General features: G+C 38.0%; 1 protein-coding gene and 1 long non-coding RNA gene across 2 annotated transcripts in view; one reads left to right on the forward strand and one right to left on the reverse strand.

Annotated features, from left to right (window-relative positions):
- The window catches only part of SNX7 (sorting nexin 7), a 675,036-nt gene that overhangs the window by 384,541 nt on the left and 263,291 nt on the right, over nt 1-27,204 (reverse strand). The window contains exon 3 of the mRNA XM_032422992.1: nt 14,947-15,040. Within this exon, the coding sequence (XP_032278883.1) occupies nt 14,947-14,988 (42 nt within the window). The 5' untranslated portion in view covers nt 14,989-15,040. The remainder of the gene's footprint in view (nt 1-14,946; nt 15,041-27,204) is intronic.
- On the forward strand, nt 2,434-10,250 carry LOC116643942. The gene is made up of 2 exons (XR_004301668.1): nt 2,434-3,157; nt 10,142-10,250. It is a non-coding gene; the product is annotated as an uncharacterized LOC116643942 (long non-coding RNA).

The following is a 27,204-nucleotide window of genomic DNA, read 5'->3' on the forward strand; positions in this document are numbered from 1 at the left end:
CAGAGCTCAGCAAGGAAGGACACCAATGCCAGCAAACTGGGGGGAATGACAAAATAGGTGTCTGATTCTGCCGATCTGGAAAAGTGGACTCAGAATAACCAAAGGTTCCCAACATTCTGATGATAGGCCCATTCTTAAGAAAAGTACTCAGGACAACTGCAGTTAAGAAAAGTAAATGAATTATATGCATTATTTTGGCAAACCTGTAAATGTTAGAATACATACAATTAATTATAGTTACATAATTTCTTGGACTTCATTTTATTTAAGGAATTCAGAGTTCTGACAAATTATGACTTTCAATGGACTTACTATTGATCCATTTTTATTTCTACTAACAGGGAATTTCCCAGCACTAGCTTACCACCACAAAAATGGCAAATTTCCACAAGCTGGATGCTCTAGGACACTCATTTTCTATGATGCCATAATCTGGATGAAGAAGAGAGCAAAAAGAGAACAGATTTGCCAGGCAGAGATACAAGAATAAAATCACCATCTATAAAATTTAGAGGATTCCAGGGGTGCCTGGGTGGCTCAGTCAGTTAAGTGTCTGCCTTCGGCTCAGGTCATGATCCCAGGGTCCTGGGATCAAGCCCCGTGTCGGGCTCCCTGCTCAGCAAGGAGTCTGCTTCTCCCTCTCCCTCTGTCACTCACCCTGCCCATGCTCTCTCTCTCTCTCCCTCAAATAAATAAATAAAATCCTTAAAAAAATAAAAAAATATATAAAATTTAGAGGATTCCAGTCTAAAAACTTTAATCTTAAAAAATCCTATTAACTATTCATTTTACCAAATTCCATTTTTCCTTCCTAAATATTACATATTTTTCTACTTTCCTCTATATCTCCAATTAGTGAAACTTTAAGACAGAAATACCCATGTGGAAAATGCTGTGGGCATTAAATCACAAACAAGGATACTCATGCTATTTTAAATAAAATTTTAAAAAGAGACTGGGAAAAGTATGTAATAATAATAGTATTATAGCTCGTACTTACATAATGCTTTCTATGTGTTAGGTACTTTTCTCTTGGGAAGAGTATTTCTTCTTCTTCTTCTTCTTCTTCTTCTTCTAACTAGTACTTACACAATGTTTTTTTATATTAGGCCTTTTTCTTAATACTTTATATCTATTTAATATAATCTTCATAATAAGTCCACAAGAAGGCATGATCTGTATTTTGCAGATGAAGAAACTGAGGCACAAAGGGGTTTAGTAATCTTTCTAAGATCTCACACTCATAAGAAATCAGGATTTGGGCCCAGACAGTCTTGCTCCCAAATCCCAGCTTTTATCCACCATGGTATGCTGCCTCTGAGACATCATTATCCTCAAGTTTTTCATTATTTCATTTACTCCCCATTTTTAAATCCTGTTCTTGACCTAATAATTCTTTCTACCTGTTGATTAAAAGTAAGATTTCCTTGAAAGACTTCTAGTATTTTTGTCATTCATTGTCACAACAGATGGGTCCATTGACCATAATTCATTAACTTCATTCACCCATCCAATTAAAAAGAAAATACTGACTATCTGAAACAAAACAAAACAAAACAAAAAACCAAAAAACCCAAACAAACAAACAAAAAACCCAACTATTGACTATCCAATTTGTGAAAGAAATTGAATTAGGTAATATGATTTTTCAGTCAAAAGAGTGTAAAGGGGTGTTAGGCATGTAAATGTGATTGGCATTTAGTTTGACGAGAGATAAACATCTACACTGGATCCTTTGGGACCAAAAAGAGGAGGGACAAAAATGAATTATTCCAATCCTAGTCCTAGAACTAGGAGAGGAGTCAGCCATTTGATGGAGGAGGAAACATAAAGTAAAGGCAAAGACAATGGAGTCAGCAAAGAAATGGAAGCATAAACAATTACAATGAATTAGAAAAATCCCAAGTAGTTCAGCTTTATTGATACTCGTATTCGTAATCGAAGTTATTGAGTACCCACTAGGTGCCATACACAGTGGTAATATTGAAGATTCAAAGAATAAGACACAGTCTCTAACCTCAGAAATTTATAATCAAGTCATGGGTAACTCTTTAGAAGGGACATAGTGTCTTTTAGCATAAATCTCTTAAGACATTTTCATTTGTCCCTGTTTAATTCTAGCTTCTCTTGAGTGGCGAAAATCAGTACATGATAATATTTGGGGATGTAGTCCTTGTTTGGAGAATATTCACATTTCCACTTAGTGGTCTTCCCAAGACAAGAAGGAGACAAGGACTTAACTTGCAGGGACTCTGTGACCATGGCTATGGGGCTTTGATCTCATCCTGATGGCAAGGGGAGACTTTGAAGGACTTACACCTGGGACTGACATGAGATGGAAATGTCCCATGCTTTATGTGTTTTAATGTGCTGCTTCTTTAGCTATAATGTCCCTCTTAAAAAGAGTTTAAATTCTGCAAAATGGATATCAGAATCATAAAACTTCATATAGCTATTTACTATAAAACAGAAGCTTAGATATAAAATGATGAGAGAAAGATAAAGTAGGCACAGAAGTTACCCTTAACATCTGTGCTGAATAAAGTTAAAATACTGGAATTTCAGATGCTGAGAATAACAATTGTGTTTGCTAGTCAAGAGTCTGCTTTGGTCCATTTGAGAAAAGCATGTCAGTCATTCTTAATGGGCTCTGCAAAACCCTAACCCTGTCTTTGCCAAGACTCTCATGTAATAGTTATATGACAAGCCCCACTGTGCTTCACAGTAAATCAGGGAGTTCTGCAGCTAAGTTTCACAATAAGCCTTGCTATATTGAACAGTAAATCATGGAATTCCTCAATAAAGTTACACACTAAAACTCCCTAGCTTATTTATTTATTTTTTCTTTATGGTATTATCTCCCAGTGGTGCATAAAGGTCAGCAATATGGCTTCTGCTCACCTGTTTCCCATTATTCCTTTGGTGTACACATTTCTGGAAAATGCTTCATGTCCCTTCTATCACATCTAGAGAACGGTGAATATTAAACTTGACAGAAACCCAAAAGATCTCAGAACTGGAGTCCACATTGATGGCTTGGTGCGGATGGGAATGGGGATGTGCAGAAATGGCATGTGAAGCGAGAACTCCACAGAAGCAGCAAAAACTATGAAGCCTTAACATACATTTTGTTCCTGCGGAATCAATGGAATATGAGGTAACAGTAACATCAGTAAACATTCTCTAATGATAATGTAATGTTTAGAAATTATTACTTTGTCAAAATGAAGTTTTGTTTCCCTAAAGATATTACAGACATTACTTAATGCATACCCGAAGATACCCAGCACTTTATCCAAGTGTGACAAGATACTAAGGGAGCCTGGGAAAAAGAGTAACGATAGTCTGTCCACTTTCTCCGCCTCCTCCCCAGGATACAGAATGATCACAGAAATAATAAACTACACTACTAGGTAGCAGGAAACACAGACCAGCATGAATTTGTGGACTAGTGAGGCCTTTTATCACAAGAGTATATACACTTCGAGATAGATTTCATTCTGTTTAGTTATACATAACTCACATGCACAAATATGGTAGCATAAAATAAATACAGTATACTGAGATATGAATATGGCAAACTAGTGTGCACTCAAACCTTACTAAGTCTCAAATGTAATTATCAATTTAAAAAATTAGATATTACATCTAGCTTCTCAGAAAAGATTTGCGAGCAGAGTAATGCATTGCCTGCTCATATTACTAAAACTTCATTACTCTACAAAATAGCCTACAGTACATTTGTAAGTATACTATTATCATAAATAATTAAACCCAAACAATGCTGGTCAAAATAAATACCAAAGTACATTCTGTATTTTAATAATCTTGTTTTGACTGTGGGTTTTTTGGGAATTTTGGGGGGGGGTTTGTTTTATTTGATTCTTATCTGCTTAAGTGTTAATTCCCTCATATTGGTAACCCACATTTTTTTTTCTCAGTTGTCAATTAAATTTAATAAGGACATATTGTGGAGACAAATGATCTTATCTGAAATATTGTTAGTGCAGCAGTACAAGAAAGAAACTTAATAGGAATTTCAAGTTTGACAAATTCAATGGTAAACACATTTTTACCTAGAATGTATGTGTGTATGGTTTTTTTTTCTATTATTTATAAGCATGCCTCGAAAACCCAGTCCATTTAAGTGAAGGTCTTTAAAAAGCTTATACCGTATTTTTATTTCAGAAAAAAAAAATAATGTGCTTAATTTCAATGATCCACATATAGGAAACAGTAATTAGGAGACATGCAACGAGATAAAGATTCAGCTTTAGTATTACATGTCTCTCTGATTTTCTGGATGGATGGAGGGATAGATGGCTGGACAAATAGATGCTCTTAGTTGACAAAAACAAAAATAATCCAAAAAAAGAAATAAGTACAATTTGTTCGGCATCTAATGGGTCAAGATCTGACCTACGTGTGATATACATAATCTTTAACCTTCATAACTACACATCAGTCACATTTTTGCACATGGTCAAACAGGTCCAGGGAAATTAATTTTTCTAGGCTCACATAGCTAATGAGAATCAGAGCCAGGATTTAATTTAAATTTATAAGTATCTAGGTACAAAACCTGTGTCTTTCCCCTATACTACACTTTCCATTAGATGTGAGAAAGTGGTCCCATGGTCTCCCTCTGAATAGATCAGATCTCTTAAAGAGGGACCAGGGCCTCCCCTTAACAGTCTGGCTCCAAAGACCAGTGGGAAGACAAATTCATTTGCTTTCCTTTATTTGACGGGCTAGCTGCTACAAATTACATCAAAAAGGGAGGCTGAGTTGTTATCTGGCGCTACTATTTAATAGTTTTCTTCTAAACAGGGTGCTTACGGTACATAGTGAAAACAAACAAAAATAAACCAAAAAGCAAAATAGAAAAAAAAAAAAAAAGGCATCACATCTTACAAAATTTCCTAATTTGGAGAAAGACTTTCTAGTTAAAGAATCTTTTTCTTACATTTCTTCTTTCTTTTTGGTATGTTTAGAGTAGTTAGCTTATCTGTATTCAGATTCAGATTGTTTTCTTAACCATGTGGCTTTGGGTGAGAATATGGGAGGAAAGGTGAAATATGTAGAAATTGTTTCTTTAGTAATTCAAATTTCTATGTACTGAGTTGTTTACTCATCTACATTCAAAGCAGATTTTTCCTTGCATGCACCACTAGTTCAAAAATAGCCATCATCAGGACACTCCTGGGACTGGCCTAGAATGCAATGGGGTGTTTTTTGCAAGGCTCTTAGCCATCTCTGGAATTTGTAAAAGAAGGCTAGTAGATGTCTTTTTTATTTTAAATTTAATTATTTTCCTCATTGCAACCTTGTAAGCTTAGTGAAAGTTTCACTGCCACAGATGATGTCTGGCTACCTGGGAGTCTCACACTACTTCTGACTCTTGGCAATGCAATGAAAATCTCCTCTACCCGGAGAGGTAATAGGAGGTGAAGAGAGAACTTGATCCTTGTCATCCCTTACTTTAAGAATTAGATCCCTGGAGCAGTATTTGGAGGTCTGTGCTTCAAAATGAGCAATATCTTAAAGGGTAGATTACTTCATTCAGTAAACTGAAGACTTCTCTCTGACATTCCAAGTAGTATGTCTCTTGTCCCTTGTATTGAAGAATGTGCACCTGCTTCTATCAGAGGGAGGAAGAGAGGAGTCGGGGAATGTCAGAGCAAAGATCCTTAGCTTTGGTGCAGAAGGCAGAAAGGGAAACCAGTTGGTGTCCACCCACTTCTCAGGTGAGGGGAGTTACTGCTGTAAATGACAAGAGCAGAGCAGACTAGCACCTTTTTAGCACCGTATGTGGACAATGCAGAAGGACTAGGGATAACCAGATTTTCTGGAAGATATGCATTCCCCAGAATGCTTTTAGAAGTATATTTGCCAGGAAGAAAAGAGAGGAGAGATGGCAGAACCAGATGGCAGATCTTAACATCGCTGTGAGCAAGTGGCTTACGTCAATTCCACTTCGATGTGATTGGCCAAAGTAAGTCACGTGGGCAAGCCTAATGTCAGTGGGTGGGTGGAGAATATAAAGCTTTTACGAGACGGATAGCAAATCACTGGAAACCATAATACAATCCAGCACAATTTATTTATACATGTTTTATAATGGGATGGATGGGTGCCCCCTGAGGTCTCCTCTCTTGATTCGATAAGAACCTTTGGTCTCTGAATCCTGATTAGCCTCTCTTCAAGAGGCTCCTCGTTTTGGCTGATCTAATCCTGACCACTTTATAACAGCTTTTAGCTTCACAGGTAGAGAGCCTCAGTGCATTGATTTCTTTGTCCTTGCCACTTGGGGTCCTGTGAGTAGGGGAGCTGCACTAGCTCTGAGCTCAGGCCAATTGGGAAACGTGACTGCAAGCTTCTTCCAAAAGATTGTCACTCCCAGGAGCCAAGCCCTTTCTTACCTTCTGGTTGTGTACTGCTGCCCAGCCCCAAAAGGCTCCCAGGACACATGCCATGGTGTCTGCTGGATTCCAAAGGATATTTTCTCCACATCCTGGACTTACTGATTCGTGACTAAAACACCCAGTTGTGCTATTTACAGAAACTCCCAGGTTCAGTCCTCTCCGATTCTGTGTCCAGATCCATGGCGTTTAGCACATACCCTAACGCAGAGGTTCTGCCACTTGCCTGTGCGTAAGAATCACCCTGGAGGCTTTTTCAAGTGTTCTATTTATTTATTCATGAGAGTCAGAGAGAGAGAGAGGCAGAGGCAGAGGGAGAAGCAGGCTCCCCGCCTAGCAGGGAGCCCGATGCAGGACTCGATCCCAGGACCCTGGGATCATGACCTGAGCCGAAGGCAGATGCTTAACCATCTGAGCCACCCAAGCGCCCTAATTTTTTTTTTTTTTTTAATGTTTTATTTACCTGGAGGCTTTTTCAAAAGCACACTCCCCAGATACTCTTATTCAGATGGTTTGAGACTGGGCCCAGGAGTCTGCATTTAACAATCTCTGGAGGCACCTGCCGCGCTGAGGGAGTTTGCAATGGTTGTAACAGTCTAGATGGCGATCTACTGCAAGGGCAGGAGCCAGAAAATGGCTGCCCAGTGCAGAAGGAGCTTGGGGAGGCCGTGTCCCGGTCCAAAACGGGCATGCTCAGGGGCTGGCTGTACGGTCAGTCATGAGACATCTTAAGCAACGGAATGACTACACTCTCTCCTGCTTGTCTCCACAACACTTCTCAAGAGCAGCTAATAATGACTCATATCACCAAACCCAAAGGCCTATTCTGAGAGTTCAGACAGCTCCACTTTTGGCAGGTGCTCCAGTTTTAGCCCCTTCTTGCCGGGCTGGTGTGTAATCCTGATTCTACATGAATTCTTTATTTCCTTTGCCACTTCCTTTTCTGCTTCCCACACTCCACACAGTCTAGAAATCCGCAGGGTTTTTTCTAGGTCAGCTTTTATAAAACTATAATAGATTTTGTCCTCACTATAAAAGTAATATAACTTACTGTAGAGGATTTAGAAAATGTAGATATGCAAAAATAAGAAAACAGAGACCATCCATAACACTACCACCCAAAGAGAAGCTATGTGGTATTACCTCTTTTTCTCTGATTATATAGTCATATGTTTTTATGTCAAAAATGAGATCACATTGTATATTGTGGTCTTGTAACTTGCTTTCAGTACAGTGACCATTTTTCTGTTATATTCTTCTAAAGCATCATTTTTTGTGGCTGTGCTATATTCCATTGTATATTCCATTTATTTAACCAATTCTCCATTGTGGGACATTTAGTTTCTACTTGCTTTTAATTATAAACCACGCTTCAATGAAAAAAAAAAAAAAGAAGTAGTATATCAGCCAGAAAGCTTTAAATGTTAAAATTTTCCTTCCAAGCCTAACTAAGTCCTTGCACACAACTGCCATATTACTTGACTGGAAAAATTAGCTTTGTTATGCCACTTTCCTGCCTTACAAATCTTTAGTGTCTTTTATGCACATAGATGCTTCAGTTTGGCATTCAAAGTGTTTCATTCTCAGGACAATCTATACACTCAGCTTTATACTCTACCTGTGCTGCCCAAATTCATCCACTACAATCATATTCATCTATTCACTGTTCCTTGAAAACCTGGCTGTTCTCATTTCCATAGCTTTGTTTATGCCATTTTCCTCTCCTTATTCGTTCTTCACCCTCCTCTTTGCTTCCTTCAAGGGTGCAGAGACTCCATACAGTCTTGTGTGAACTCACACCCCTGAACAGGTTTCTCCCACTTCTGAGCTTCTGTAGTATTTAATGTCTGGGACCCTCATTTGGTCCTTGCTACTTGCTGCCTTTTGTTGTTTATCTTTTTGTAAATAGTTATATTCTTTCCTGAGATTTTTGTAAGCATTTTTCTACTCAAGGCTATCACTTTTCTTTTTTGTTGTTAATTCCCCTGCTTCTAGCACCTAGCGTAGTCTCTTGCATTCAATAGATGCTCAATAATGCTCAGAAAGAAATTAAACATTTTTAATAGTTGTTAAGTTCAGTTTGACAACCACTCTTTCATGTAATTTCCAAAACAGCTCTGAGAGGTGCGTAATATTATTACAATTTTACATGTGGGGGAAGTGAAGCTCAGAGATGAAAGGACATGCTAGTATTTACACAGTCCAAAGGACATTGTATCTGTCTTGTTCACCTCTAGATTTTGAATGCCCCACACATTCCCTTGCACATAAATAATTTCTTTGCAATAAGTTTGTGACAATGTTGAAGTTCTGTTTGCCTCTAAATCCCAGGATCTGTATTTATGATATCAAAGAGTTTATGGATTTGGTAAATTCTAACATATTTGTCACGCAGAAGTAACTTAAAGCTAGTTTGCTTCTCATGAAATTTGAAAGAAGTATTAACTCTAAACAACAGGGAAGTACTAGAAGAATTTCTGTCCCAACAGGGGATATAAGACAAATATATGCACCTTCGATATTGATTTAGGTCACTATTTTCCAAAATTCCACCCAAGGAACTTCCGCAGGATATCATTAAGTGTTCTGTTTCTTACCTTTCTTTCATCCTTTCTTTGTTGTGTGTGTGGTTGGGGTGTCCTGCAATCAAATGTGTTTGGGGAATGCTGGTTTAAACAAAGTCTCTTTATTATGCCCTTAAATGTGCTAAGACAGATTATAAGGCCTGTCCTTCTCCAGGGATGGACATAATAAGGAGCATTTCTCAACAGAATTTAGTCATAGAACCTTTCTCTCACAACTCCAAGATTAGAAGTCCATAAAACAGGCTTTGGGAAACAGACTTATGAGTAAAATTATATATGCGTTATTTCTTATGGAATCCTATAGGAAGTATGGGTGTGCTGTGATCAATTCCTAAAATTAAGAATACTGTCAAAATAGATTATCTGTATGCTCTTTAGTGTATTGGAGGGATTGGGCAGTATGACCTGGGTATCATCCATGATAATGTTTATACTCTCATATCTTGAAGCTTAATATTTTCTGCTTCATTATCAAGTTCTCTTCCATTCATTTGGGAATCTGTTTCAAGTGAGACAACTCAGATGTATGTTTACTATGTGCAGTGAGTATTTATTGTGCTTTTCGCACAATAGCCCCTTCCCCATTCTTCTGATATCAGCACCCAATTTCTTTGGGAAACTCCTCATCCCTGTGTGATTCTACAGGGCCTACCAAATACATGGCTATGGGCTGAGCAAGTGACACAGGCCTGGCAAATCAGGATTTACATTCACCTTGCCAGTAATTAGTCTAGTAGAGGGCAGGTAGTCCAAGCTAAGCCAATCAGAGTCTGTCCCAAAGCTCTTTCAATTTGGACTGGAGAAGAGGTCTTTCATGTTATGTTCTAGAAGCTGGAAAATTACGTCTCTAGGAGCTACCAGTAACCACATCTCCCGTGTATCAACAGATTAAAAAAAGACAGCTAACCACAAGGAAAACTAAAGCTGTTCAGAGACAAATAGGGATGAGAGGAAAGGAGAGAAGAACACGAAGCATGAGAGAAAGAATGAGCACATGCAAGAGAGCAGAACAAGGGCTGACATTTTCTGAATTTCTGCTTTTGGTCCTACCTGAAGCTTGTGTTACCTTGGACTCTCAGTTACGTGACTCAATGAATCTTTTTTTTTTTTTTTTTTTTTTTTTTGCCTCCCTAGCTTAAGTTAAGCTACCTGTACTAACAGCAAGAACAAAGCTGATCACTACAACATCAGGGCGGTTTTACATAGTGCGCCAGGGAAAATGCATTTCCTTACTTAATCTGGTAGGTATCTTGGTCCTGAGGGTCAGTGTGAATGACAAGACACTGTAAGTTTTTAAATTTATAAAATAGTACTATTAAGACAAGACCTTGAGAAAAAATATAATCCAACTCCCTGATTTTGCAGGTGAAAAAACCTGAGGCACAGAAAGCTGAAGTGACCTGTCTAAAAATGTAACATCAGCTGAAGTACCACAACCAGGATTCCACTCAAGTCCATGTTCTTTTCCATTGTAATGTATTTTCCAATTTGGTCCTCATCTTGTTCCCTCCCACAACGAGAGTGAGTAGGACATGGCACTATGTATTGGGAGGCTGTTTATGTTGGTAGAGAGAATATTAGACTTGGAGCAAAAAGTCTGAGTTTGAATCCCAGGCGGGTCTGTCATTTCCTTAGGCAAGTTACTTAACCTCACTGAACCCAAATACTCTTACACAGAAAATGAGACTAATAATATATACCCTGCATAATTCAAATGATGATTTTTGTAAAAGCACTTTGCAAACTCTACAACACGATTCAAGAGATATTCTAAAAATTCTTCTCTGTCATCATAAATATGCTTTATTTTCCTATTTTGTAAAATGAGGTTTTTATAACTCATTTCAGGGGCAGTTACCCCTTTATCCATATAGGGTAATGACCTTATATTTTGCAGTAACTATTTCATCTTACTTTCACACTGAGAAATACAGCCAACCTAATAGCCATAGGGTATGCTTAATTCTAGATGTGCATTTCAGGATGGTAGTATAAACACATGCTACAATTGATAGGACCTATCTAATTTTTCTGATCCACATTCCTGAGGGGCAGGGTCAATTGACAGAATTTTGTTTTCTCAACAACCCCAGCACACTGATCGAGGCTTGATTTTTCTAAATAAAAAGTCATTTTTATTGAGTTCTTTTCTACTATAAAAATCAGCAATGATAATTCTCCTTTTAAGATTAGCAGAGGGAGGATGGGGTGCAAGCCCTCAGCCTAAATCCCCTCAAAAAACTTTCATTCACATATCTCAATCTCAAATTATATAACCATAGAAAAACTTCAGGATATGTGTATGTGGGGAGTAGGCAAATTTCATTACTGTTTCCGAGAGCGGTTGCCTTTTCCACAGATTATTCCTCTCTATACCAGTAACATCAGAATTGACTTTGTGACTTCCTTTGACCAATAAAATTTAAGCTGAAGTGACACATGACACTTTCAAGTAGAAGCTTTAAGAACCATCAAGTGATTCTGCACTCTTTCTTTTTCCCTCTGCCATGACACTAACAACATCTCAGATTGAAGATATTCCTTCAGCCCAAGTCCCAGAGTGAAGAGCCAACCCTCAGCAAAGATGTAACATAACTATGAAATACACCTTCATTAACGTGAGCCTCCACATTCTGAGGTCTTTCGTTACTGAAGAATAACTTAGCCCAAGCTCCCAGACACAGTGTGTGAGGATATGTTAAATATACTGAGAGCTACCACACATCAGAGATATTTCCTTCTCAGCACAGACAGAGCAACTATAATATGAGAAAGAAACCCAAACAAGAGGAATGTAAAGAAACATACTCTAAGGAAAGTACATGCTTGTCAGTAACTTACTGCTCGTCCTTTTCATACTTCAGTTTATTTTGAAATAGATAAAATTCGAAGACTCTTAATGACGATCCTAAATATTTTACAACTTCCAGTTATGCAATAAAGGTATCCAAGCCCTGCTAAATTGAACACTCTAATACCAATCCAAAGACACTCTTTAAAGTGAAAAATAAATCATAATCACTCAGTGGCACTATTGACTTTTATTGTATTTTACCAGAAAGAGTAACTGAAATTGCCCTTGTGAATTCCCCAACCATAAATTCCTTCACTGGGCCACCTTTCCTCTCTCTTGCAAGTACATTTGTACAACGTCATTTGGCCATCAAGAACTTCCTCCAAAGTTTTACTCACCAAACAGCATGCAGATTCTAATGGACATTAAATTTAAAATCCAATTTGAATAGTTATCAATTTCACAATGTATATTTGATCGCACTATTATCTGTTCTTTGTCTCTCATTAAAAAGCAAAGGATGAATCTGCTTTCCCTGCCCCCAGACGAAAATTGATTTAAAACATAAAGTACAAAGTTTGCCTCAAATGCCCTTTAAATTGTGTATCTCCAAGAAAATCCACAAATAGAAATAATGAGGAATACGTGAAACAATTTCCAGTATAACCTAACTTACTTCTTAATCTCTCTGTCCAGTGGCATAATATCAGCTCGCCACAAATTATGCCTGGTTTATACAATTTAGGCATATTCCATTCTAATTTGTTTATAGATTGTATCAAGGAAAAAAACATGGAATCATTAATGATAAAGAAGCACCAACCCTCTGAGCTCCTTTGTTGTATTTATATCTTAAGAAATTGTGTCTTTAGTTGTGAATTAAAAATGAGTTGTCAGGTTCCCTTAATAATTAATGTTGAAATGAACAACTGTTTCAAGTACAACACATTCTATTTAATGTTAAACAGCGTTATATTTACTGTAATTCCACCTTTCATCCTAATGTCAACTTCTAAATCTTTAATGCTTTAATCACACTTCTTGTTCTGATATCCCTTGTGAGTTCCTCAAACCAATGCCCACTCCTTTGCGATAAGGTGGGCATTTTATGTTGCAAGGGTTAGTCAGCAGCAATTGTTAATTATTAAGGAAAACAAAATGCAGCTGCTGGAAAATTGTGTTTGTTCCCAGCAGGGCATGTTACCTTTAATCTCTACTGACACCGAGGCAAGCAAAGTCATAAAAGGGAGATAATGCATTTCAAGAACATGGCCCCACAGAAAATTAAAGAATTTCCTATAAAATTAATGAGCCTAATTACCAGATAATGTCTGCAGATGCCTTTCAGTAAGTTATCCGCCTTTCTGATAGAGAGCTGAAAAGAGGGGAAACCATGGAGTGAGGCCCCAAGGAGCAGCTTAGGGGCTGGATGGGTGGAGCCAGGAGAGGTGAAAAGAAAGTCAAACTTTGTTCCACAAGGCTTCTATTTCTCCCAAACTGATGAGAGGATGAAGAGCGAATATGCAGTAAGCATGTGCTGTCTGCGAGGTCATGCTCTGGGCGATGTGTATTATAGCTCTGTCACTGACTGTGTTTGGGGCCTGGAACTATAACTCACCTGAGCTTTAATTACCTCACCTTTAACATGGGTTATTTTGAGGATTAGTTTAAGATATTTTCTGTAAAGCACTTAGTACAATGCTTGCAACCAATCATGCACTCAGTCTTACCAAATAGTTATTTAATTGTCACTGTAATTCTGAGAATGAGATACTATTATCTCCACTATCATTACCTCTCAATTCAAATAACTAGTATGTAAAGAATACAAAATGTGAACTTGGATGTCTCAGGCTACAAAGACTGAACTAAAATTATGTCTTAGATATGTTAGATGGACCATTCCCTCCTAAAGCAGATGAATAATTGAATAAAGATTTACTCCCCTCTTCAGTGGGTAAATTTTGTTTCTAACTTAGTGTTTATAGAAATTCAAGTGGGAAAGGTGGCTATATGGCGATTTCAAGGAGAGCCTCGATGAATAGACCCTCAATGCAGCCTGAATTTCCATAACATAAAAATATCTACTTTGCACTGCTCAAAACCTACAGCCTCATTCAGGAGTCAAAAGCCACAATTATCATCCAAAAATGAATCCTGAGTAGTAAAATAAGGGCAATTGTACAAAGCCTAAAAATGCTTCAAAAAGTTTTTCAGAGTTAACTGCACTTCATAGTGCTTCTGGGGAGGGGCTTATTACGGGGACAGACTCTTTTGGAGTCAGAAATTGATAAGAATCCTCAGAATAGTCCTAAGGTAAAATATTCCATAACCATTGTTGGTTCATAAACCACTTTGAAAATGTGTTGAATCCTATGGCTATTCTACTGAGAAAAAAATGCATATATGTACTTCAGGTTAAGAATCTGATTTGGATTTTGCTTTTGACCCAGAGAACTTTAAGAGTCTAAAGTCTAAGTTAGATTCTTTGAAACCAAAATCCGAGACAACTGTAAGCCAGAGCAAGTCTTTTTATACTATCCTCATCTCATGAGGCTTCCCTGGGGATTGGGGTTGACCCTGATGTCCTCAGTGGTCCACAGCTGGTTGTTGAGTGATCACTGGGAGGCTGGGGGTGCCAAGAGCACGGTATCTGCTCAGAACTGAATTGGCACTTACTGCCCTGGGATATCTGGCCCAGCCTAATGGTGAGGACCCCTCAGAAGCTGTATCTTTTCAGCCCTCCACATATGCTGGTCAGATGCATTACTCCTAATAGTAGATCTTACATGAAATATATCTTAATATGAATTTTCTATTCCCATGAGATTAAGTAGATATGAAGGCATTTTTATAAATTATCAGGTACTATATGCAAACCATAGTTAAAATTCCTTGATCTTTTTATTTCCAGAGAAAGTGGAGAAAAGACAAGGAAATTAGTCTTTTCCATTATTTCATGTAATACAGCGACTCTCAATAACAATTCTGTTTTACATTTAAGGAAATACACATCATAAATGTTTAAAAGTTTCTCCTTAATCTCCTAAAAATGTTTACCACATTTCTCCATGATGTAAAGATTAAATAAATTGCTGAGGTATGAAACTTGGGCAGAATATGCCTTAATGAAGATATTCCTTACCGACTCTAGATCGATGCTGTGCCAATAAGGGGAAAACCGCATTCAGCAGCTGCACTTTCTCAGTTGTAGAAGAATATTCCATAATGATCAGAACCTGTGTAACACAACAGGACAACACATCTTAGTCATTAAAATCATAATCTTCCGATTCAGACACACCTGGATTCAAATCCCATTTCCACTTACTAAGTGTGTGACCTTGGAAAATTTACTTAATGTCTCAGAGCCCCATTTGCTTCATTAGTAAGAAGGAAACATATTTCTCATGAGGCTGTCACGTAGATTAAGGAAGAGATGCAGGTTAAGTGCTTAGCGTAGGTCTGATACATAGTAAGCCATCTGTGTATGTTATCATTTGTTCTGCCATTTATCATGTATTTATTACATACCTCTTATGAATCCCTTTACTGTTTGTGGAAAACTGACATTCCAGGGGGGTTGAAGTAACCCATCATAATAGGCTACTCTTTCTTTAGTTTTAACCCCTTTTTCTTGAGCTTTCTCCCTTGGCTCTACCTCTACTCACATCGCGCATTTCTTCCTTTCATTTCTCCAAACAGGCTTTCCCTTTTTTCTTTTTTTTAAAGATTTTATTTATTTATTTGAGAGAGAGAGAATGAGAGACAGAGAGCACATGAGAGGGGGGAGGGTCAGAGGGAGAAGCAGACTCCCTGCCGAGCAGGGAGCCCGATGCGGGACTCGATCCCGGGACTCCAGGATCATGACCTGAGCCGAAGGCAGTCGCTTAACCAACTGAGCCACCCAGGCGCCCTTTCCCTTTTTTCTTAAGGGGAACAGAGATAAATAAATAATGCCAAGTACCTGCCCTGATGACCTCAATGTAAATAAGGCCAAGCACCTGCCCTGATGACCTCAATGTAAATAAGGCCAAGCACCTGCCCTGATGACCTTAATGTTTAGCGAGACAGAGCAGAAAACATCAGTGTGATTACCTTATACGGGGTGCTGTTGGGGCCCAGAGAAGGAGCAGAGAGCGCACCCCTTAGCTGGCACGGGTGAGGGGCTACAGGCAGTCTAACACAAGAAGCAAAGTATCAGGTACAGATATGCTTGCCGGTGAAGCCGACGGAGCTAGTCACACGGCAAACCACGAAGGCATAAAAACCTCAAGAAACTGGATTTCACTCTGAAGGAAATGAAGAATTAACAGTGTGGGGAGGGAATGATGTAAGGGAGAGGGAAGTGTAGAACTGATGACTTTCAAGGGTGAGGCTGGAGTCACAGAGGTGGGGAACACCAGCCCTGAGCTAGATATACACACGGAAGAACAGATTTAGGGAAAGAGAATGACTTCAGTTTGGAACACTGATCTGGAGGTGTGTAAGGATGCTGAGAGGCCCTGGCTTCTTTTTTTCTATCCAAAAAGGGAGTCTGAGGTATGGAGCCCACTATCTGTGTCCCAAGCCTACTGTAACAAAGTACAACAAACTTGGGGGCTTAACATAATAGAAATTTATTCTCTCACAGTTTTTGAGGCTAGAAGTACGAAATCAATGTGTTGGCAGGACATGCTCCCCTCTGAAGACTCTAGGGGAGAATTGTTCTTTGCCTTTTCCTAGCTTCTGGTGGTGGTCAGAAATCCTCAGTGGTCTTAGCCTTGTAGACGAATCACTCCTGTCTCTGCCTCCATCTTCACAGGGCATCTCCTCTCCTATGTCTTTGTGTCCAAATTTCCCTTGTCTTACACAGTTACCAGTCATTGGGTTAGGGCCCACCTGAATCCAGCATGACTTCATTTAACTTGGTTATATCTACAAAGACCCTATTTCCAAATAAGATCATCTTCATAGGTTCAAATGCACACAAATTTTGGGGTGACACTATTTCACCCAGTAAAACCCCTGCATCCCATTTATGAGGGTGTCATCAGTGGCTGATGGGCTTTGAGGACCCAAGGACACCATGCACACCACCTATGCAAGACTAACAGCTGGTAGTAGAGGTCACGAGAAGCACAGAGACCAGAATGAGCAAGAGCCTGCCTAGTAGCATAAGAAAATCTCAGCCTGCCCTGTCCATCCTCTTGCTTAAACTGAGTAGACCTTAGGGACAGGGATGTCCCAGAGGTTTACGTAAACCCTTGGAGTAAGAGAGGGAAAGTAAGAAGGTTGACTAAAGCCACCCTCCTCACTTAGATAGTGGAGGAGAGACTTTTGAATGAAATATGGGATTAAGGTTATAAATAGATTAGGCTAAATTTTAATAACTGTCACTGGCTGAAAAGTTATGGAACCTTCTCAGATGTCATGAGGGAGCAAAAAGAGAGACTTAACATAGTAAAGTGGAGTCAATTATTGGAAAATAAAATTCACATCCACACGCTAAAATATGGATAGAAGGCTCCTGTGATTACAGGCATTTGGGAGGTGTCTAATTAGGCTGAGAAGTCACAATGAAGTCATGGTCAAAGGCCTTAACTGAACTCATGGGAGTAGAAGATACCTCTACAAGGCGATCTAGTGTACCATTTCTATGAAGCAGGACCTAAATGTAGCCACAGAGAGAATTTCAGTCAGAATGAAAATAAGAAAAGTTGTCGTGTTCAGGAAGCCAAAGCAAGCCCCAGAGGACTTGTATCACACGGACCTCCTTCTCTATGTGTGCCTTTTTCTTGTCCTTTTATCATCTGCCAAGGAATTTAAGTTTTACACAATAATATTCTCTTTTCCTCCTCAAAGTGCTCCCTTTCTCCAATCCAGTCATGATAGTTTCTGGCAGAAACCATTCGTCCTTTTTAAAATACTCAGTGTCATTTTTCAAATAGCTTCCTTATCCCTAACCTTCCTGCCCCCGCCAGCCAACCACATTCTCTGAAGACACTGTATGCAGAACAGGTATTAAGAGCCAAACAGGGAAATGGGAAAGTGAAAAAGAATATTGGGAGTTGATCAAAATGAGGAAACTTCACTTAGCCATGGTTTCAGTCCCCTCTGGTCATCTGAGTAGGTATTCCGAGCATACTGTTTGAACTGGGGTTCATCATGAGCTACATTTTTAAAAGTCTGCTTTTCCAGTATAATCATGCCCAGCTAGAGTTACTTATTTCATTCCAGCTCAGTAGGAATCCACAGGCTGCATAAAAATACATTAAGGAATATTTATAAGATGGCAAACAGGACCAAATGTATGGGAAAGAATAATATTGTGCATTGCTCATTACAAACATGATTATTTTGTGTATGTAACGGATGTGTTGTTAAGGCACAGTGGGTTGTTTGAAGTTTACAAGTTTGTTATGGATTGATTTATTCATGAAATGCTTTGTTTCTATGACAACTTTATTGGTTTGCCTGTGGTCTAAATACATATAGGCATGGCAGGAATTCCACGGTACAAAACAAATTACACACTCCCCCCTGAATCACTTGCTGCCTTTAGGGAGTGTAGCGAAAGGATTTCCAACCAGGACAGACATCACCATACACAGGGCCAGCATTAGAGAGATCACATAATAAAGGGGAAAAAGGCTTTTTAAAAAGAACAACTTAAAAGTCTCCAATGGCCTCCAACTCTGTAATACAAGGAAAGATGGAAATGAGCAACGAAATGCCCAACATAAGAGAAACACAATCTACCCACAGTGCATGAGGTTTTTATTTAAGAAAAAACACTGATCAAAGACCCATATTTCCTGCTATAAATAATACCCCTTGAAGGATACCATTAATATTCACAACAGTTGTGTAACTACAAAAGAAACTGAGAATTGTTGTTTAGAGAAAATAATAATGGGTTTTTGGAAGATAAAAGGAAAAGGTGGAAGAGAAGAAAGGGAAAGAAAAAGAAAGATATTTACTGTGGACCAAGGATAATCAAGGAAGGAATGGCTCTTAGTTATCCAGTGAAACTTAAGTCAGGGAAATCACGCCCGAGGAGACTTAGACATTCTGAAAGCTGGAAAAGAGAAAGTAGAATTGAAATAATGTTCCTCATATTACCCCAGAAATGCATACCTCTGTATACATCAGAGGAAAAATTAAAACTAGGAAGATTATTTAGAATAAAACTGTTCCTCTTCATAAATTCAAAGAATGTGATGATACATAAGGAAATATATATAGTCTTATATATAGTGAGATAGTGTGTATTTTGATAAAAAGTTTACATGAAGCAAGATGCATTTTCCCCAAATCATTATTTTATGTTTATTGTTACAGATATTTTTTTGTGCTGGTAAATGGAGAAGATTGATTTTGAGGTATGTGACTGCCCACACAACCTTCTCTTGGAATCAGTTCCTCTCCCCATTTGCCTGCTAAGGGGCTGGATTAGACAACTTTACATCCACCACTTGACTCCGCCATCATGGCCACTGTGGATGAACGTCAGTCAGTGGTAAAAATTCAACCAGTGTGAGTGTCATTGATTTTTGTCACAGCAAAACAATGCTGTATACATTTTATATATTACACAGGGCATAATAGTCTCTATTTATTGCATCTGATAGTGTCTAAGTCAATGAAATTTGGTAGAGGTAACACCCTAGAACCATCTCTTTCTAAAAAATTAGAACATATGGGCATCTATAGTGTCATTTACACAAACCATATTATTTGTGTGATTGAATCAGGAATATGTTCACATACAATAATTGAACGTTCCATATTTTGACTTTGGGCTGCAGAGTGTTTGCTGTGATACCACGAGGAGCTTGCACATCAGAGTCTTACGAGGCTACTACTCCCACAAGTATTAAGAAATTGTCACTTACGTGGCAACACGTTTCTCTTGAATGCAAACCTTTCTCAAATTTGAAAAGAAATCAGTAAACACACTGACTGCCTCCCATCAAAATTGGTTTCACAATTTGACTCAAAAGCACAGGAAAAAAAAAATGAGCAGACTTCCAGGTGAACTGAATACTGAATTTTTCTTGGGAAAATTGAAGTGCTGTGATCAATCAGTTATTCACGTATTCTTTTAATAAAGATTGTCTGAGGTCCTACAATATTTACACACTTCCCCCACCTCATAGATTACCCATCCTTGAGTGAGCCAGACAATAAATAAGTAAATAAATCAATAAGATACTGACAAGTGGTGATAAGTGCTATGTGGGAAACCAATGTGGAGCTGAGACAGGTACAAATAGAGAGAGAGGAGAGAAATTACTTTAGCTAAAACAGTTAGGCAGTGATTTTTAAGCTGGGGCCTGGAGGGTAAAAAAAAAAAAAAAAATTAAGCTATGGACGGTATGGGTATGGAAAGGGGAGAAACACGCTAAGATAGAGGGAAACCGTAGCTTTAAAAAAAAAAAGTCTTGTGGCAAGAAGGAGCTTAGTATGTTCAAGAATAATAATAGTGATATTCAGAGCTAAAACTGTTCCAAGTGCTTTACTTCCATTATGTCATTTAACTTAGAGAAGGCTAGGGTGTCTGGCCTATGAAAAGTTCTTAATATATATTAATTGAATTAATGGCTTTTTAAAATAACTTTTTACATCCTATAGAAGTCTAATTATTTATCCATGTGATGCGAAAGATAGGACTGGAAAGGGGCCTAGCATGTGAATATTGAAAAAGGTACTCAGGATGTTAACTAGACTTACTGCAGTGATCCTTTTTCAACTTAAACATAAAAATAACGAATCATTATATCGTACACCTGAAACTAATATAATGTCACATGTCAATCATGCCTCCATAGGAAAAAAAAAGGCGGAAAAAGATACTCAGATGACACTGATGTGCACCCCTGCTATTTAAACAAATACCACTACTCTAAGTAATGAGTCTATTTTCAAGGTGCCGCTTCTGGAATATGTATCTTTTACTTCATTTTACAACAAGGAAATTTATCTGGATAAAAGACCACGGCATTGCACAACTCCAGGGGGCACCATTCACGTCAGCTTCTTTGTGAATGGTGCCCCCTGGAATTTTGTAATGCAGTGGTCTTGCTGATTAATCGGTATTTCCACAGAGGTCACTGGGATACAAAGTAGATGTGTCTAGCTTACATAATTGCACTTACCTCTGAAGATAAAAAAGAAAAGAGAAGAAAAGTTGAATCTCCTTAGAAGAGGCTCACAGAGAATCCTTCTGGGGAACACATACCATATGAACATTTTATCTCAACACTTTAGTGCCTGAACCATTTTGCTAATTTGACATGGGAAGCGCTAATAAGATAAAAAGCTCAGGCGTCCTTATCCCATTAGCACTTCCTCTATAGTTTTTCTGACCCACATTCTGACCTGATCTCTCCCATATTCCCCATGGCTTGTATTGTACTGATTAAAACCTTCATCCTTTTGAAAAGATGTTGGGGAATTGACTGGATTTAACTAAAATTTCCAGCTTAAATTACTGTGTGATTTTTAGCTGATCAGAATCCATTTAGCATAGGCGGCAGTGGCCAAGTCAGGGGATAGACGACAGAGTAGAGAAAGGATATAAACAGAAGGAGCCAGTTAATAGGCAATTAAAGCTTCACTGCCTTCCACCACCACAAAGCTTCTTATCTAGACTCACAAACGCAAGGAAGAAAGCCAGCCAGTTGAAATCGCTGTTTATTTTGCTTAGCCTTTTCAGAGTTTTCTTTCTGTTTTGTTTTTGTTTTTGTTTTTCAGATTCATCTGCATTCACTCAGAACTCATATTTCTAACCCGCTAGCCTCATCTCTCACTAAACTCTTTTAGAATTTCCCTTTATTAGAAACATTTAGTTTTCTCTATATTAGAAACACCCCAGTGTAGTTTACAGAAAAAATAATTAAGGGATATGGTTGCATTCATCCCTATCATTCTAAGTGAGACATAATCTCTCTTTGCGCTTCCCCCTGCCAGGATCCATATCCAGGCTTCAGTTATTTCCTGTTTTAATGACCACAACCACCTACTTCTTGGCCTTTGGTTCCCATCTTTTCTCCTTCTTGTTCTGTTTAAATCATTCCTGCCAAGTCAATTTTCCTTTCATGCTAGGACCACGTCCATGTATGCCTTGGATCTTGACACAAGCTTCTTTAATATTTATATAAGCCTCAACTTTGACTCTGTCAGCTTCAAGATTCCTTTCTTCTACCAGCACCTTGTTTTCTGCTTCTCCATTCAACTTGGGCAGTAGTTCCTTCGCACCTTGTCTTGTTTCTCTTCCTGTTCCCCAATTTGATGGTATCTTATGTAGGTAGGAGGCCTGCCCATCCTTATTCTATTTGTCAAGTGGAGTGCGGTACCACTGAAGAGGAGACCTAGAGACCATCTAGCCTGAGTGTTCATTTCACAGAGGACCAAACGGGCACAGGAAGCTCAGGTAGCTGGTTCACAACCATCCTGTAGCAGATGGAGCAAAAGCCAAGGTAGATCTAAGTTTCCTGATTCTCCCTTGTGGTTCTTCCTCTTCACCAGTGGTTCCTAATGTTTCCAAGCAAGAGATCTTGACATTAAAAATTTTTAAAGAGACCTCTGGTTAGATATGGTAGCTTGAGAACATTTGTTTATCTTTTTCTTAACAGAAGTCCATCTAAAATTATAGATGAATGGATAAAGAAGATGTGGTATATGTATATACACAGTGGAGTATTACTCAGCCATAAAAAAAATGAAATCTTGCAATTTGCAATGACATGGACACAACTACAGTGTATTATGCTAAGCGAAATGAGTCAATCAGAGAAAGACAATTATATGATCTCACTGATACGTGGAATTTGAGAAATAAGGCAGAGGATCACAGGGGAAGAGAGGAAAAAATGAAACAAGATGAAACCAGAAAGGGAGACAAACCATAAGAGACTCTTAATCTCAGGAAACAAACTGAGGGTTGCTGGAGTTGAGGGTGGGAGGGATGGGTGGCTGGGTGATGGACATTGGGGAGGGTATGTGTTGTGGTGAGCGCTGTGTATTGTGTAAGACTGATGAATCACAGACCTGTACCCCTGAAACAAATAATACATTATATGTTAATAATAAAATAAAAATAAAAATAAATAAAATTATGGTAAAGAATGCAAAGATGTTAAATCCATAATACCTGGCAAAGAAAAAGAAGGTATCACTGAATGACAGAATTTCACCAAATTCTGGAAAATGGAGAGTGGTTTGAAGAATAATTACTGATAAGGGGCAGAAACAGAACAGTTAGAATAGTTAGCTTTCTAAGCAACTACATAACCATTGTTTTAATAAAAAAATAAAAACAATATTTAAAGAAAAAGGCACTATTTTTAAATTGAGCAATTCTGTATAATAAAAATCACATTTTTAATTTTGAGTGATTAAATGCTCAAAAGATTAGTTCAAATTCAGGAATATTTTAAAATAAATTTCTAATTTCTCAAATAGTATCTGCATACATGGGAAACACAGTGTATGAAATGTCATTTTGTCAATATAGATACTATTTGATAGCCAAATGGTTGACCAAACTGCTTGCAATAACTTGTTAGCTATTGCCCTTCGGGAACCACAACTTCAACTCTGTCAATCTGTTAGAGAGCTTAATGACTAACTGCTTGAATCCAGTCAGGATTAGAAAACACTAGAGCGTCGATTCTTCTTGGCAAACCATGATACTTCGGTGGAAAAAGACAATATTTCTTTGTAGGACCCAGTACCAGTAGAAGATTTACTTGGGTTAGAGGAGATTTGAGCATTTGAGGAAGAATGTAGAAGCAAAGGACCCAGGGAGCAGAGAGGTTATTTACCTATGGAAGAGTAAAATTCAAAAACAAAACAATGTATTTGAACAATGCAGAGAAGGCTCATCAAGGTCATATTTAGGGGACTGGGCTTGATTGGTGCCAAGTCAGGCTCCGCTTCCTGTTTTTAAATAATTTTAATAACTCAATTTTGACTTCTATTCATGTATATAATAATAATTTTAGTTATTTAGGTAGTTTTAGAAAAAATTTTTTCCTGAATAAATTAGGTAACTGTCTTCATTCTACAATCGATTATGAGAGACAAGCTTATATCAACAGTGAATAACACTAGGCAGTATTCCCATTTTCTCCTACACTTTCAGTCAGGCCCAACCTTTTTCTATACCCAGTGTATAAGGGACCTTTGTCCAGCCAACCAGCTCCAGTTCTAGCTTCTTGAACTCATTCTTTTGGAATCCTTGTATTTTCACCATCTTTGTAATGTTAGGTCTATCTTGATAGCTTCCAGATGTTGAAACTTTCTTAGTTTAGGAATATTGACTAAAATGGCTTAATTCTGTACTTTTCAAAAAATAACACATTTTTCGGGGCCGCTGGGTGGCTCAGTCAGTTAAGTGCCTGCCTTCGGCTCAGGTCATGATCCCAGGGTCCTGGGATCGAGCCCCACATCGGGCTCCCTCTCCCACTCCCCGTGCTTGTGTTCCTGCTCTCGCTATCTCTCTCTCTGTCAAATAAATAAATAAAAAAATCTTAAAAAAAAATTTTTTTTTTCAAAAGAAGAAAACCTCTCAAATGTGGAAAATCTTTATATACCTTGTCTCTGATGCAACTCTGAGTTACTATTACTTTCAACTTCTTTGAAAGCACATTCCTCTCTTTCCCCCTTTCCCTCTCCCTGTCTCATCTCTACTTCTCACTGTCTTAATTTTTTGGCTCTCAAATTTCAACGTGAGTTATGAGGGCTATGATCATGTTGGAATTTTGAATTTTTTTTTCCACAGTGGTGACTAGGTCCAACTTAATCAGCAGCCTTCTAATGAGCAGAGTTTTAGGTAAGTGTAACTAGCAAATAAGAAAATAAGTAACACCCAAACTCCACACTTATTAGATTTTAAGACATAAGTTGGTTCTTTTTTTTAATTATTTTTTTAAGTAGGCTCCATGTCCGGAGCACAGTGTGGAGTCGAACATGGAGCATGAACTCATGACCCTGAGGTCAAGACCTGAGCTGAGACTGAGTTGGTCATTTAACCGACTGAGCCATCCAGGTTCCCCAGATATGAGTTGTTTACAATCAGACCAATAGATAAAAGGAGACCATCTGAAGGACCAACTCAGTGAGCTGAACTTAAAGAAATGGAATTTTTAGGAAAAGTTACTATGTTAGCAAATATTTTCTCCTTGTAGATGACAATTGCCAACAAAAAAATGAAGATGAGTAGTATGGAGCAGAAGTCCAACTGTGGGCATAGCAGTAAGTGTTATGCTATTGTACTGGTATCATTTTCTGGAAAAAAAAAAAAAGTATTTTGGAAATACTTTACTATTGTTTTTTATCAGTCAAGACCAGCTATGGTAACAAAGAGAAAAAACAAAAGAAATTAATTCTTTTTCATGCCACAAGTCCAGTGTGGGTCTGTGGATTGGGGCTGGAGGGCACACGTTCTACTCATCATAGCGACTCAGCGATCCAGGCTGATGGAAGCTCTAACTCAACACATACTTCCATGCTCACCTCAGCAGGAAGAAGGATGCACACTGGCTAGGAAGGTTATTCCTAGAAATGACACATTACACTCCCACTCAGGATTATTCTAGAAAATGTTCATTACCCAGATTTTTGAGGGGAAAAAAAACCACACTAATATGTAGTGTTTGCAAATATCTGAGTATAAATACTCCCGCTGTGACTGATTTCAAGTTACCAACATGATTACCATGGAGTAAGGAAGAAATACAGACCATCATATAGCATTTTCACCATATAGACAATAGGCCAGAATACCCTCAAAAACGTACATGATAGTAAAATGTACTGAAATAATTAGGAAGTGATGCATTTGGGTATTTATTATCTTTGTTTTAAATTTTAAATTATTTCTCAGTTTATGTAATTTAGTTGTTAATAATGGCTATTTTCATCTATAGGCTCACCAAATTTGTGCTGGTAAAAGCCAATATAAGCTCCAAGACACCACTGGGTCCACTTCACTGGGGAAAGCAGGTACGGCCAATCCTATCTTTAAAGGGAGCAGGGAATGCAATCCTGCCTTGAACGTAGAATGAATACTTCAGTTTCCATGGAAGCCTTGACAAGCAATTTTAAATCATATTTATTTTTCAAAATTCTAGTGAGAAATTGAAGACAGGTTAATTAGATTTAGGCAGAAGAGCAGATATTTTAGGATTACTCAGTGAATGGCTCAGTTAGCTAACACTAATCTATCAGCTACTTGAGGACCAGGAGTAGATTTATTCATCTTTGAACTCTTAGTCTCTAGTGCAATACCTGGCATACACAGGTTCTTAATAAGTATTTGTATGAATGAACTAAAGTTAGCAGTATATCCTATTTTCTGATTCATGTTTAATCTATTCTATATGCAATAAAGGTGCTAAAATAGCGTTATGCAGATGTATTATTAAGATGCTGAAATATCAAATGCTATGAGTACTTTAGAATGAAGGAACAATTTCTTTGGCTCTTTGAACAATGAGAAGACTAATTTTTATTATTATCAATCTCAGATATTGCAATTAGTATGGGTGGGAATGTGTCTTGTCCTCCTGTGATTGTAAATATGAATGCTTTATCATCCAATGTAAGCACAGATGTGGTGCATGCATTTGCTAAAGTAACAATGGAAGGGAGTGTAACTTTGGTTTGCTTCTAACCTGGGCTGCATTCATTTTCTCAACATATTGTCTAAAGTTGTCATAGTCTGGCGACAGAAAGATCATTTGACTAAAATCTAGGCACTTTTTTCATCAGTGATGCCTTTTAAAGCCTTTGAAACTTGACATCGATTCACTGAAATGATATTTTAGTGAAATGGTATGTTTTTCTTTAATGGTCCCTTTCTCTTCTAAGATACAACAATTTCTGCCTGTGGAGTCAACAGCGCTCAAATTGTCATAGTTAGTTAACTGAAAGTGTTTTCTTTTTGGGAATCTCTAAGATACCCTCTTCCCTAAAAACAAAACAAAACAAAACAACAAAAACAACAAAAACCCCCCGAAGTTTAAAAAAAACCTCTCCTTCCAAAATATTTTTCATATTTCATAACTAGTTATTTGGTATATTTTAAAATTAGTCATTATATATGGTGCTCTTTTTCAAAACAATTTTCCTCCTCTCCTCACTCCCTTCCTTCCTCTTTCCTTTCTTCCTTCCTCCCACCCCCCCACCTTTTCTTTTACTTTTATTCCTATCATTATGCACAGATTTTGCTAGCATACTAGTGTTACAAAGTTTTTTGAACTTCTAGGAGTTAACAGGCCCATGAACCTGACCTTACTCTTCCCATAACTCTAGTAAGAGCCCAGTTTTCTCTTAAATAAAGCATTAATATCATAGCATATTTTTTTCTACAAATAAAGGTGCATTTGTTCCCCTCAACAGTAGCAAAGCAATT

The sequence above is a fragment of the Phoca vitulina genome, unplaced genomic scaffold (assembly GCF_004348235.1).
Source record: "Phoca vitulina isolate PV1807 unplaced genomic scaffold, GSC_HSeal_1.0 scaffold2, whole genome shotgun sequence".
In the NCBI taxonomy this organism is placed as follows: domain Eukaryota; kingdom Metazoa; phylum Chordata; class Mammalia; order Carnivora; family Phocidae; genus Phoca; species Phoca vitulina.